This window comes from Chrysemys picta, chromosome 4, assembly GCF_011386835.1.
Source record: "Chrysemys picta bellii isolate R12L10 chromosome 4, ASM1138683v2, whole genome shotgun sequence".
NCBI classification, from domain to species: Eukaryota; Metazoa; Chordata; order Testudines; family Emydidae; genus Chrysemys; species Chrysemys picta.
Window position 1 is genome coordinate 96609887 of NC_088794.1, and position 14279 is coordinate 96624165.

Below are 14279 nucleotides of genomic sequence, written 5' to 3' on the forward strand. Positions count from 1 at the left end.
CCCGCTCTCTAAACCCTTTTGTGCAATTATTTGTATGCAAAATGTTGCCTTCAGAATTCAGTGACTATGACTCCATCCCCATATTGGCAGAAGTCAGCTCTAGAAGAAGCTACAAACCAGGTTCAATGGAAAGCCAAAATTTCAAGGGGTTTTCCCAGCAAGAGCTGAACCATCCATACCTCCTGAGTCTGCATCATTGGGTTGGAAATCTTAGTAGCACAGGCTCTCGACAAAAAATTCTCCTCTCAGGCATGCCAGCATAGATCAGGAGGAACTCCACTGAAGGCAGGGTTGGAAATCTTAGTAGCACAGGCTCTCGACAAAAAATTCTCCTCTCAGGCATGCCAGCATAGATCAGGAGGAACTCCACTGAAGGCACGAGTCAGTTGGGCTGAGGTAGGGTTGCCAAGTTGGGTTGGTTGCAGCTGGCTGCAGGAGGAATCACATGCTGCCTAAAACCGGCCCATTGGGCTATTCATCCAGCCCTGCCCTCTCTCTAGCTGCAGGCCAGAACAGGCAGCCAGAGCGTGCAGATGGCAGCTGGAGAGAGAGCCGGGGAAAGGCAGCTCTCCTTGGGCAAGGCCGCCTGCATCCTCACCGGGGCATCCCGGGGCTTCGGCCGGAGCCTGGCTCTGCTGCTGGCCCCGCGGCTGGAGACTGGCTCCGTCCTGATCCCGGTGGCCCGATCCCAGGGGGGCTTGGCCGAGCTAGAGGCTGAGCTGCGGTCCAGTTTTCCCAGCTTGAAAGTGCATTCTGTGCAGGCTGATCTGAGCACGGAGGACGGGCTACAGCTGGTGCTCCGAGCAGTCCAGGACAAGCTGCCGGGAGCGGCTGATCTGGAGCGACTCCTCGTCATCAACAACGCGGGATCACTTGGAGACATTTCCAAATCCTTTCTGGATTTCACCAGCCCAGCCGAAGTCAACAGCTACTTTGCCTTCAATGTCACCTCGGCGCTCTGCCTCACATCCTCCATCCTGAAGGCCTTCCCGGGGCACCCTGGCTTGTGCAAGACTGTTGTGAACATCTCTTCGCTGTGTGCCCTGAAGCCCTTCAAGAGCTTGATGTTGTACTGCACTGGGAAGGCCTCGCGGGACATGATGTTCCAGGTGCTGGCACTTGAAAACCCGGAGGTGAGAGTGCTCAGCTATGCCCCAGGGCATCTGGACACGGAAATGCAGCAGCTGGCCCGCACAAAGTCCGCAGACCCGGAAATGCGCGAGCAGTTCCTCCGCATGAAGCAGAGCGGGCAGCTGCTGGACTGCAGCGTGTCCGCCCAGAAGCTAGTGACTCTGCTGCTGCAGGACACGTTCGCCTCTGGGGCACACATAGACTTCTATGAGCTCTAACCCGCCAGCTGCTGCTTCCCCCGACCCCGGCGTCTGCTTCTGCAACTGAGCTACATATAAAATACCCTCGGCTTTCAGAAGGGAAACCAACTACTGGACTCTGACTCTCATTTCAAATACACAGCTTAATTTTGAAGTACGTTAGTCGTGATCTTAAGACTTTCTGCATTTTTTGACTGCAAATGGGAGTATGTGACCCTTAGATTGTCTGTGACCTGGTGTCCATTTGCTGCAGCTGCTCTTGGGTAATACAAAGCTTTCTAGCGTAACGTGAACAAAACCAAACATCATGGGCCATATTCCCAGTTACTCATTTCTGCACGTGGGGCAGGAGGAGAGTCGGGGAAGGAGGGGGGGGATGTGTGGAAGGTGACCTTTGCATGCTCAGTATTCTACGACTGTTCAAGGCCCTGTCTGGTCCCCAGCGTAAATCTGAGCAACTTTCTCAGCCTCTGGATGCTGGAAAGCAGAGAATAGTATAGTCCAGTGCACTCTTGTTGTGCACCCTCTCTGCCCTGACACAGCGCCTACACCAGGGACTGGGACGGGGCTAGCAAATAACCCTAATGCCAGTTCTACAATGGCTGTTTCCAGGATTTCTGCACGCTTGCCCCCAATTCTTTTCCTGGTCCATACAGCAATGAATTGGGATTTATGGACACTGCTGATTTGATACACGTTACCTTGTGAAAGCAGTGCAGTTAATGCTATTGGAAGCAATAATCTTTACATTATTACATGATAACATGTGTTAATGCTACTGCATTTATCTCTTGATAAGTCATTTAGCCCTGTGAGTCATTCATTTGGAAACAGCAGGACTTAAGTGGGACAAACATACACTTTGGCATACTGTTTCTGTAGCATTGTATGATAAAGACAGCATTAAAAGGTCCAGCCTCAGCGTGAAATAGAGCAACCTTACCACTGCTGTACTATATGCCTTCCAGATTTGAACACCCTCCAAATTCAGGAGTGCTCAAGCTCAGTTTGGGCAGCTGTTACTTCATTTCTCCCAAATCAAATATACTGATCCACTGTAACTTGCTGTAGAAAAAGTAGAATAAATTGAGCAAGAAATGCTTCCCAATGGTTATTAGGACTGGAATTGCTATTTTCAACAGCCATTGCTTATTTTTTTGTTTGTTTGTGTAAAAGGAATACAGTGATATTGCATTGGCAAATTCCCCATAGAAAGAAAGAGTGGAAGAAAAGAATAATAAAGGCACCTCAACTTTTCCTCATTTATGTAGGACAGTCTTATAATATGCATCCAGATATCCTCCAATCACACAAGCTGAAAATTGTTCCACTTTACTGCAGTTCTGTAACCATATGGGAACCAATCCTGTCTGTGTTCTGGGCACATCCAAAATTCCTGCTGAATGACCTGCCGTGGGAGCGAGTTACCAGTGAGCCAGGGCTGGGGCGACAGGAGGGTGCAGCGGGTGGGGGAAGAGGGGGCAGCCAAAATTTTTTTTGCTTGGGGCAGCAAAAAACCTAGAGCCGGCCCTGCACTCACGTACTCAAGGAGCCAGAACAGTACAGGAGGGGCAGCAACTCTTCTTTTTTCTCTTCCAAGACAAAAGTGGATAAAACAAAACAGAACTATCTGCTGGTCCCTGAGAGACTTTCTATTCTCTTCACCATCAGTCCCAGGGAACTTTCTGACTATGCTGACAGTGTTCCCCAACCACACCTTATCATTAGTACTGTTTCCACAATACTATTCATATGGAGCCCTGAAATTGGCTGCAAGATTTCTGAGGGTAAAGTTGCATGGTCCAAACATGTAGCCAATACCCTCCTCTGCTTTTCTTTTAGTTCCATTAGTCATCAGCTCCAAGTTGCTTATTAAGTCCTTGACAAGTTGATACAAGATTGGAGATGATCTTCTGCTGGGGTGGCAACACTAGGGAAAATGACAAATTTTCTTTGGTATTATTCCGCTCCTTGCCACAGCCTGTCTCGCTGAGATTTCTTGAAAGAGAAGCTATCTGCCTTTCCAAACAATCAAGGCTGAACGAGGAAATGACGGCTCAGTGATATATGAGAAAGTAATTTTAGGAGTTATGATTAATCTTATGGGATACAAACAGCACTTTTTAAAAGCAGAGAAAAAACAAGAGCATGACTCATGTCACTGCATAAGTTTCTACTGTGCAGTTTCTGTCGTAAAATGAAGCAGCAGCATAGCTGCCCTGACAGCCAGGTGATACAGGGAGCTGGATGAAACACAGGGAATGCGTTTAACGTACACTGTTGCATCCCTCTTCCAAAAAGATCCAAATGCGCTTTGCAGACGGTATATATTAGGATCACTCATTGACTATTAAAATGACACTACATCTGAGGCAGAATGCAAAATACATTCTGCGTCAGCAACACTATATAACAGTTCTTGGGGAGAAAAGTAAAGCAACCTAGCTACCATAGTGACTGGGCATTTTATAATATTCGATCTGGGAATGTGTCTCCAGTTGAAATTAGACGGAATTTAGGCAGCATGTAGCCAAAGTAGGAGCAGCCAGGATATGGGCTAATAGATCTACTCATGCAAAAAGTACTATGCAAACTTTAATGATTACAAGTGACAAGGAATTTTCTTTTATGCCCTCTCTGAGAGGTGATACTATTAGCAGCACAGTGTCCCATAGCCTCACACTAGGACTGAGTTTTAAAAGATTCTGTGGAAAGAATACCACCTTCAGAATTGCTAACATCACTTATTCCTGCAGCATTCTTGCAGCTCTATCCAAGTATACTGACCAGCTCAGACCCTGCATAGTGTACAGCGGTTCTCAGGACAATTTTTTGGTGGCCCCAGAGTGTGGCCACCAACTTTTGCCCATGGCCACTCTCACTTTTTCCTAAAATATTTAATTAGCTTTAGGAAAAACAAATAAATACGTACATACACAGGTCCAAATCATTGTCATTTATTTATTGCTAGGTAGTAAGTCTGTTGTGAAAAGTGATATTAACAAACACACAAATATCATTTTTCACAGCAGATTTACTCAGCCCTACCAAGACTGGAGACAAATTAAGCCCCGGATGGAGTGTCAGAGGAGTCAGCGGGAGTCTGGAACCCGAACCCCTGCAGCCAGAGCCCAAAGGTTGAGCCCCAGGTGTCTCCAGAGGGGGGTAGGGCCCAACCCATGCTGGTGGCCTCAGCAATCAACACCAAAGTGGAGCATCCATGAGTAAGGGAGGGGCTGGGGGGGAGACTACTTCCCCCCCTCTCGCCCCCCGCCATCACAGCCCAGATTGCTTTGGCGGCACAAAAAGCCCCTGGTGGCCACATTTGAGAAACGCCGGTGTAGGATATCTGATGAGGTTATAGCACAAGGTGGAATGGCAACTAGCTTTCTTGAGGCTGGTGATGGAAAAAGAGAAATTAATGATAACCAAGATAAGACTAAGTAAAAGCCTATTTTACATAGTATATGTCTGGGGCTATATCTTTAGAAAAGCTTTAGATTCTCTTCGTGCTCACATTCTGTGAGGAACTGGGACTGTTCTTAATGTGGTCTTTGAATGCTGAGTGGGGAGTGTTGGCTGGGAAGGCCGGGGAGTGTGGCTAGGATGATCTGCATTGGGGGATGGGAGACAGGCCGTGAGGGAGAATACCTGAGCATGTAACATGAGAACCCAGGAAGGGGTTAGAGGCCAGGTGACACCTTTGCCCGGGGAAACTGAACAAAGGCTGTGGGAGGGGTCGCTGGAGGGGGAGTTTCAGAGCTGCCTGGTGGAATGGCTGGGAGGCAGACGGGGCTCTGACCCCCCAAGGGGCTGTGGTGCCCTGGGACCCCAAGATGCACCTAATTGGGGGGGATCCTGTTGTCTGTGCCTGCAAGACCTGTCTTGGACTGTGGTCCTGTCGTCTAAATAAACCTTCTGCTTTACTGGCTGGCTGAGAGTCATGGTGAATCGCAGAAAGCCGGGGGTGCAGGGCCTTGTGTCCCCCCATACTCCATGACACATTCTCTTTGATACTCTGTGCAAGGGACCAGAATATGGACTTTTTCAAAAGGTAAATTCTAAACAAGTGATACAGTGTGGGAGACTTGTCTCCTAGTCTCCAGTTTTCCTATGCAGGCTCCCTAGTGGCAGTTCAGCATTGAAGTGCAGGAGAAAACTGCTCGATAAGGATGACTCCTTCGGGTGGGAGGCTTGGCCCAAGATCAGTCTTTCCCTACACTCTGTTCAGAGAAGGAGCTAGAGATTGGTCTGCTCCTTCCTTTCCCACCCAAGAGCTGGCTGGGAGGGAGCAGGTCCCCTTGCAGTGCATTGGTATTGTTATCTTTATTATTTGCACTGCCACTTCACATTTTCAAAGCACTTTACAGACATTAGCTAGAAGCCTGAAGCTAATCAGCTTCCTTTAGCAACGACCATCACTGTGATAAAGAGATACCCATCCTTATGCATATGCAGTCAACCAAACATTCAGAAGCAAATACCAAGAAAATGCATGTAATTTGCTGATTTAGCCTTATTTCTGTTGTCATTCTCTAGGCAGGCAGAGACTTAAGGCTTCCATAGAAGCCTTCCGTAGAAGCATCTTCACAGTTTTAAAATGTACAACTATATATAACCCCATATATATATAAAATGAGCAAAATATTCCTCTTTAGGACCCCCAGTGGGCTAGCTTTCCAGCCATCATTTATAAGTATTGATAATGACGTGTCTTTTCACTCCAATTTGCACAGCTAAAATGCCCACTTCATTTTTATTGAAAACTGCCCACGGATAACTAGGCAGAGAACTCCTGCTCTCTATACCCTTTTGTGCAATTATTTGTATGCAAAATGTTGCCTTCAGGATTCAGTGACTATGACTCCATCCCCATATTGGCAGAAGTCAGCTCTAGAAGAAGCTACAAATCAGGTTCAATTGAAAGCCAAAATTTCAAGGGGTTTTCCCAGCAAGAGCTGAACCTCCTGAGTCTGCATCATTGGGTTGGAAATCTTAGGGTACATCCAGACTACCCGCCGATTTGGTGGGTAGTAATCGATCTATTGGGGATCAATATATCGCGTCTCGTCTAGATGTGACATACTGATCCCCAAACGCGCTCCCCGTCGATTCCGGAACTCCACCAGGGCAAGCAGCGGTAGCAGAGTCGACGGGGGAGCCGCAGCTGTCGATCCCGCGCCGTGAGGACCCGAGGTAAGTCGAAATAAGATACGTCGACTTCAGCTATGCTATTCCCATACCTGAAGTTGTGTATCTTACATCGACCCCTCCCGCCCCAGTGTAGACCGGCCCTTAGTAGCACAGGCAAAATAGTCCTCTTTAGGGCCCCCAGTGGGCTAGCACCAGCACTGGTCAGAGGGACTCCTGGCCAGTCGAGCTAAGAGAGGCGGGGGGGACTCCTGGCAAGGTCAGGGGTCAGTTCCCAGGGGGATGGACTCTGGCCTGGAATCACCCACCCGGCTAGGGAACAGGGTAACCATATTTCAGGTTCCTCAAAAGAGGACACTGGAGAGGAGGGAGCTGGAGGGGGTATAGTTGGGCGGGCTGGAGGGATATGTCCGTACTGGGAGGGTTACCTGGGTGGTGCTGGATGGGGTACCTGTGGCCGGGATACTCACTGGAGGTAGGGTGACCAGACAGCACGTGTGAAAAATCGGGATGGGGATGGGGGTGGGAGGTAAAAGGAGCCTATATAAGAAAAAGACCCAAAAATCGGGACTGTCCCTATAAAATCGGGACATCTGGTCACCCTAACTGGAGGTGAGAGGCAGTGTTACTCCCTGTCACAGTGGCAAGAGCAAGCCCAGGACCCAGTGCCAGCCGTCAGTCAGTGACTCCCTGCGGGACCCCCTTTCCAGGGCTGGAACCGGGGTTGCAGGGGAATGGACCAATCAGCTGCTGCAAGTTGCAGGGGAGGCACCAATCCGGGCTCTTTCTGAGCGGCAACTGTCGGCTGCAAAAAAGGACTGGATTTGAATTTTAAAGTGTTGTGATTATCAGAACGTTTTGTGCAGCTGGCTGCAGGAGGAATCACATGCTGCCTAAAACCGGCCCATTGGGCTATTCATCCAGCCCCGCCCTCTCTCTAGCTGCAGGCCAGGCAACCAGAGCGTGCAGATGGCAGCTGGAGAGAGAGCCGGGGAAAGGCAGCTCTCCTTGGGCAAGGCCGCCTGCATCCTCACCGGGGCATCCCGGGGCTTCGGCCGGAGCCTGGCTCTGCTGCTGGCCCCGCGGCTGGAGACTGGCTCCGTCCTGATCCCGGTGGCCCGATCCCAGGGGGACTTGGCCGAGCTAGAGGCTGAGCTGCGGTCCAGTTTTCCCAGCTTGAAAGTGCATTCTGTGCAGGCTGATCTGAGCACGGAGGACGGGCTACAGCTGGTGCTCCGAGCAGTCCAGGACAAGCTGCCGGGAGCGGCTGATCTGGAGCGACTCCTCGTCATCAACAACGCGGGATCACTTGGAGACATTTCCAAATCCTTTCTGGATTTCACCAGCCCAGCCGAAGTCAACAGCTACTTTGCCTTCAATGTCACCTCGGCGCTCTGCCTCACATCCTCCATCCTGAAGGCCTTCCCGGGGCACCCTGGCTTGTGCAAGACTGTTGTGAACATCTCTTCGCTGTGTGCCCTGAAGCCCTTCAAGAGCTGGACGTTGTACTGCACTGGGAAGGCCTCGCGGGACATGATGTTCCAGGTGCTGGCACTTGAAAACCCGGAGGTGAGAGTGCTCAGCTATGCCCCAGGGCCTCTGGACACGGAAATGCAGCAGCTGGCCCGCACGAAGTCCGCAGACCCGGAAATGCGCGAGCAGTTCCTCCGCATGAAGCAGAGCGGGCAGCTGCTGGACTGCAGCGTGTCCGCCCAGAAGCTAGTGACTCTGCTGCTGCAGGACACGTTCGCCTCTGGGGCACACATAGACTTCTATGAGCTCTAACCCGCCAGCTGCTGCTTCCCCCCGCCCCGGCGTCTGCTTCTGCAACTGAGCTACATATAAAATACCCTCGGCTTTCAGAAGGGAAACCAGCTACCGGACTGTGACTCTCATTTCAAATATCCACCGGGCGGAGAGCGGACCGCCCAACAAGAGGGGCCTTGGCCGGTACCCGGGAGCTGTGGGAGCCCTGGGGTTGCCGAGCCAGCACTCCCCGGACAGGTCACAGGGGCAGCAGCACGGGGTTGGGAGGACGCGCAAACAGCGCGGTCACCCTGGCAACCGCCGCCCAGGGCGCCCCCCACTCCCAGCTGCCTGTCCGGCCGCGCAACTCCCCCGCCTACGCGGCTCGGGCCCCAAGCTCCCCCTCCCCCTCCCCATGTTCAGCAGCGGGCGGTGAAGGTAGTTGCCTCCGATGTTACCGCGCATGCGCAGATGTCCGGCCCCAGTCGCAGCGAGGTGGCTCGTCCCCGGGGAGGGGGGCTACGCCGGGCGAAGGGACCAGTCCCAGGCCAGGGTCTCGGATTTGGCGGCCGCCGGTGGCGCGGGGCAGGGCCCTCCCTGGGCAGCCGTCGCAAGGCCGCAGCCGCCTGCAGCGCTCCTCAGGCCGGGCCTCCGCCGCGGTGACCGCTGCCCCCCCAGCCCGGCGCGTTACCTCGCCTTGGCAGAGCCGGGTCAGAGAGAGTAGTTGTGTAAACGGGCAAGCGAAATGTCATTGTTGTTTTATCAGTCATCAGGGTAAAGGAGGAGCAAGGACGTTTTGTGGCTGGGCTGGGAAATGTTCCCGACGGGTTGCAGGGCTGGTTAACCTGGAAGGTGGAAAGTTGACTATCCATTCCTATGGCATCAACGTTGTATGTTTGCAAGTGAATACCTGCTAAAAGATACAATATGTGTATCAGCTACAAAATTGTGTTTCTTCTGGCTAAGTGTTACCTAATGCTTAGATTGTAAGTTGTTCAGGGTAGGGACTATATGTTATGTTTGTACATCACCAAGCCCACAATGAAGCTAGAGCATGTAGATGGTTCTGCAATACAAATTTAATAAATCTGCTTATCATGGGGGGTGCTTGGCCCTTCTGGCTTGATGCTTATTCATGGGAAAGTTGGTATTACACCCAGAGACTATGATTTTAAGTTTTTACAAACTGGAATAGAATTTTGATATTATATTGTGCTTCTCATATTCATAGTATCTCACCTACTTTACAAAGCAATGAATGGGATGCATATATGCAAGAACTGTGTACATAAACAAGAATCAGATGCTCATAGTGCCTTGAGTATTAGAACTTTTGTTTATTGTTTTGTTTTAGGGAGGAAACTGGAATTCGTCTTTTCAAATAGTGCAATGGGTGCTTTGATTTCATGTCCCGTCAAAGTGTGGCCCTACTAAGAGTTCAGCCTCCCTTCCCCTCTACCTTTTTTAGACAGCACTGGGCTGCAGCTCATCCTACTGTGGAATTTGAACTCTACAACCTGTGTCCCATCAAGCCCTCCTTTCAAGATCCAGCTTTTTTGCTGTGGTCCCCCCTAGTTATGAAATCATCCCCTCTAAAGTAGGTGAGTGTATTAGAACAGACTTGTGGCTCCCACACTTACCTGCTTCCTTCCATCTCAAAACTGTAAGCACATTTTAAAAGATCTCAGAAGTGCAACTGCTTAATGAATAGCTCAAGATCTACTTTATTTTAAAACACAAGTGCAAACAATTCACAAATATAGACAGTGTTTCAAATTATAAGCCTGTTTAAAAAGGCTCTGCTCTTTTGCATAAAAAGACAGGATATCTGGAAATACAGAAATTTTTTGCATCAAAGTTTCATCCAGGTGGCTAGATGATTTCAAGTTATTTATTACAGCTAAAAGTCTATAGCAAGATCTGTAACAGGGAAGGTGGTAGAGGGAAAGAGGAGGATAAAAACCTCGTAAAGATAATTCAATAATGAGATTCATTTTTTAGGCAGGTGGGGTGCCCTAAAAGAATCCAAATTTCTATGATCTTTATAATTTGGCTGCAAAGTGGGATCCCAGTTTCACAGATAAGACTAAGTTCCAGATATCTGCATGACTTTAAACACATTACTGTACATGTTAAAACCTGACCTAGGAGTCAAAATGACCGTGACTATCTCACTGATCAATGAGCTTATACAAAAATTCTAAATTTACTTTAAAAAGGATTGAAGGGGTGCCTTAGACAAACAGAAACCTTCAGACATATCAACAAGGACATGCCAATAACAAACCACACATAACCACTCCCTCTCCTCCTCACCCTTCACTGTAACAAAACATGGGAGGTGAAAGCCAAACATTCTCACCAAGAAAACAAACATCTTCAATTTTTTATTGAGCCTGTTACAGGATTCACAATGGTACAAAGTGCTACCTAACAGCTGTTTCAAGGCAGCATTTCTTGATATGAATCCAATGTACCCAGGGGGACCTAGACCCTGGGACAAGCTTTCTTAAACCTTTCCTGCTGAGAACACCATTTTGCCTCCCATTCGATTCAGTATTGGAGAAGACAGTGGTGTTACATGTTATGAAGCTTCAGCCATAGGATTCTGGTGGCAGTCAGTACATTCTCTATAGAGAAGAGAGAGAGACACTTCGAGAAGGCCTGTGCTAAGGAGCGTCATCCCTCCACACATCTAAGATCATGCAGTTGACTCAAGACAGACCATCTTTTTGTCCTGTTAAACCACATATATTCTCCATAGAAATGAAGCAGTTTGATGCAAAGGAGGAAGTTGGAAACCAACCAAACATATATTACATCTGCCCTCCAGGTAGCTTTTTCAGGCCCAGTGATGTTCACACATGTGGAATGAGATAAAATAATAAGAGAGAGTCTCAAAAAAGTGTTGAAATCCTTGTGCATTGTTTAAGATAGGATTTTTTAGAAGGTTGGTGTCCCAAAATGCGTCTCTTTTGGGTCAGCTCAGGACTCCAGTGTACAACTAACATTAAAAAACAAAGATCACATTTCTGTTTGGGGAATATAGTTCCAATTTGATAGCCAGTAGTTAAAATTTTCTAGTTTGCAGACCCTTCAATATCCAAATTCAAACATCTTAAAAATGCCATTCTTGTAAGAGAAATATGAGATTCCAGAAGCCATGTAATGCCTCTGTTTTGTTCTTGAGAAATATTGGGTCTGACTTGATTGTCTTCAGCAAAAGGGAAGCAGCTAAAGGCTGGAGGGAATTTTCACATTCATCCTTCCAAAAAAAAAATACTGACAAGTTCTAAGCACTGTTCGCAGAGTGACACTGCTTGAGTCTTGGTCAAGTACAAGTATTTCCAGCAGAGAAATTGCCTTTCCAGTGCTGGGATACTGGCTTTTCCCCATGCGCAGAGTCAGCAGGTGGAGGTGCGTTTCCTGTACTGCTGAATAAGGGGGACTAGGCACTCTGGAAGTCCAGTCTGGAGCAAGAAGGGGTGATCCAGAAGCTCTTGAGCTGTTGCTCTTTCTAGAGGATCTCGTGTCAACATCCGTTCCAAGAAGTCTCTCAGAACTGGAGAAGTCTGTGGAAAAAGAACCAATCAGGTCAAGCGACCAGTTTGTAAACCAGTCAGGTCAAAGTTTACACAATAGTAGGTTTAAAAAAAAGAAGATTCCTGCGCTTGATTAACTCTAGGTGAAAAATCAGGTGTTCCCAAACAAAAATTTAAAGGGGGAAGGACTCCCTTATTGATATTCTGCAGTACTTCATGTTAACACTAGGTGCTATATTTGCATATTCGTGTAGGTCATGATTTTTATTGGAGTTGGCAAATGGGGAGTATGGGATTGTCTCTCCTTGTCCCCAGATTTGTTAGTTTTTGCCTCTCTTTCTGTTCTTTGCTCTGGTGTGTGGTTTGCAAGGAAAAACTCATTAGATCTCTTGTTTTCTGAAGGGACAATATATGTCCCTTCAGAAATTAGGATTTTAGTAAATTAATCCTTGTTCCTACTGGTCACAGAGAGGGACTGGGGAAAATGGCACAAGGTAGCAAATTTGAAAACAATTCAGAGTGAATCTCCAATGTCTGGAGTGGAAATCTGATACAGCTGGTATTTGAAGATGAATAAATCTGCACACACTTAAAAACATTAGATCTGAACACCATTGCAATGTTTTAATCATTTTTAATAGGGGGACATGTTGATATGTACAACTCCCATTAACAACAGGATCTGGATGTCTAATGTCACATGCTGGACATTTATTTCTCTATATCAACATCAAAAGTAGGTAACAAGTAATCCCAACTTACGCATCTATTTTAATGTCACTAATTACATTTGTTTTTGTATAGGGATAATTTTCACAGTTTGAGTTCACTTACAGCCAGATTCTGCCAACCCTGTTTGCATTCAGTAGTACTTTACTGCATGAGTAATTTCACTGACTTAATTGGGGCTACTTGAGGGGCGAGGCATTACTTAACTAAATACAGGTGGCAGAATCTGGCCCTTAGTATTTAGTCTATAAAGCTATCTATATTTTGAAAGAAGTGGTGAATTCTGCTTAATCTGATCAACTCAGTACTGCACTAGTTGATCATAGTAACAGTTAATTGTAGTAATGGAGCACTGAATCCTCAGTTGCAACTAAGCTGCACTCACATGGCTGGAGGGAGTGCTGATCATAGGTACTTTTATGGTCCGCATTCTGGTCCCAAGGTCTGCTGTAAATCAATTCACTCCCCCATCCCAAGACAATTTAGAGAACTCAAAGGCTATAAATTGTGCTGGTTGGCAATTGCCCCCAAGGGGTCACCTCATCAGTCATGGGTCACTCTGAGGGAGGAGTGCATACACAGAGGGAGGAGGGCAGAACTGGCTTTATGTCACCTAAGGATTCTCTGGGGCCAAAATCTGGTCCTGAGATTTTAATATTAGTGTTGCAAAGGCAAAAAACTAACACAGCAATTTCTACTAATTTTATCCTGTTAAATTAACATTACACTCTTAGTGGAATAATTCAGTTTTAGTAGTGAAGAACATGATAATTCACAAAGCTATAAAAATGATTTGGTTTTCAACATCTGGAGTGAAATAAAAAGAAAAATGTAACTCGTGACTGAAGAGGAAATCACTATTTCTGAACATTAGTGCTAATTTTTTATAAGTAATAATCAAGTTAGGTTAATTATCAGAGTGGCTGCTGTTCATTGCATGAGCCATCATCTACCTAGAACCATTCCTTTCTTTTAAACGTGGCTTTGCAGCTGAGAGAGAGCCATTAAAATGGAAGATTTCAAAACACCAGGTGCAAGGACCCTGACATTTGCTACTGTGATGACTTGGCCCTGTTGAATTCAGCAAGATTTTTGCTCTTGACTTTGCCAGGGCCAGGATTTGATCTAATCATAGGCAAGCAGTGCTACAATAACCAAACATATTTTACTAGGGATAGTTCACACACTAGCCACTAGGTGTCAGTACCTTGCCATGGCATTGAGAGCCGAAAGAGACCCTTGAGTAGTGTCTACTGAGCTGAGCAGAAGCTCTGAGATAAATCCACCAACCTGTGGCCTCCATAGAACAGGAATGAAAGTGCCTCCCAAGAAATAATGTCCTGGTGTGATTGGGATTCCATAGCCAGATGTGATATATTAATAAACAGTCTATCCGGGCCTCAGCTATTCAGTCCCCACGTGGCAATCAGTGATTCATCAGATGCCAAAGTGCCTGCAGACATACTGACCTTGTGAGAATTTTTCAGTTTGGGAGGAGAATTGTCACGGAGTCTCTTCATTGCTTGGACTGGTGAGTCACTGAAATAGGGGGGTTCTCCATCCACCATCTCTATCACCATGATCCCTAGAGACCAGATATCCACCTGCAGCAGCAGAGCATTACATCTGTGAACACAGTCAATAGCAATAGCCAACTGCTCTCTATTCATGATCTCTTTGGAGGTGAAGAAAAGGTTGTATCTCTAAAACAAGTGCTATAACATCTCAGACAGCTCTCTGATCTTATTGAAAAAGTGAAATATTAACCCAGATTAGCACT

General features: G+C 47.3%; 3 protein-coding genes across 5 annotated transcripts in view; 2 read left to right on the top strand and 1 right to left on the bottom strand.

The window, feature by feature from the left end:
- Positions 1-429: 429 nt before the first annotated feature.
- Positions 430-2593, top strand: LOC101938234 (sepiapterin reductase). The gene has a single exon (XM_065593177.1). It carries the CDS (start codon positions 534-536, stop codon positions 1347-1349), a length of 816 nt encoding a protein of 271 aa, XP_065449249.1. The 5' UTR covers positions 430-533; the 3' UTR covers positions 1350-2593.
- Positions 2594-7317: 4724 nt separating this feature from the next.
- Positions 7318-8360, top strand: LOC135983137 (sepiapterin reductase-like). The gene has a single exon (XM_065593176.1). The coding sequence runs from the start codon at positions 7452-7454 to the stop codon at positions 8265-8267; it is 816 nt and encodes a 271-aa protein (XP_065449248.1). The 5' UTR covers positions 7318-7451; the 3' UTR covers positions 8268-8360.
- Positions 8361-9928: 1568 nt separating this feature from the next.
- Positions 9929-14279, bottom strand: part of PAK6 (p21 (RAC1) activated kinase 6) — a 52320-nt gene continuing 47969 nt past the window's right edge. For all 3 annotated transcript variants that reach the window (XM_024106677.3, XM_065593175.1, XM_008169942.4), the window contains 2 exons: positions 13969-14103; positions 9929-11800 (listed from right to left, as the gene is read on the bottom strand). In XM_024106677.3, coding sequence (XP_023962445.2) covers positions 11633-11800; positions 13969-14103 — 303 coding nt within the window. In that variant the 3' untranslated portion in view covers positions 9929-11632. The remainder of the gene's footprint in view (positions 11801-13968; positions 14104-14279) is intronic.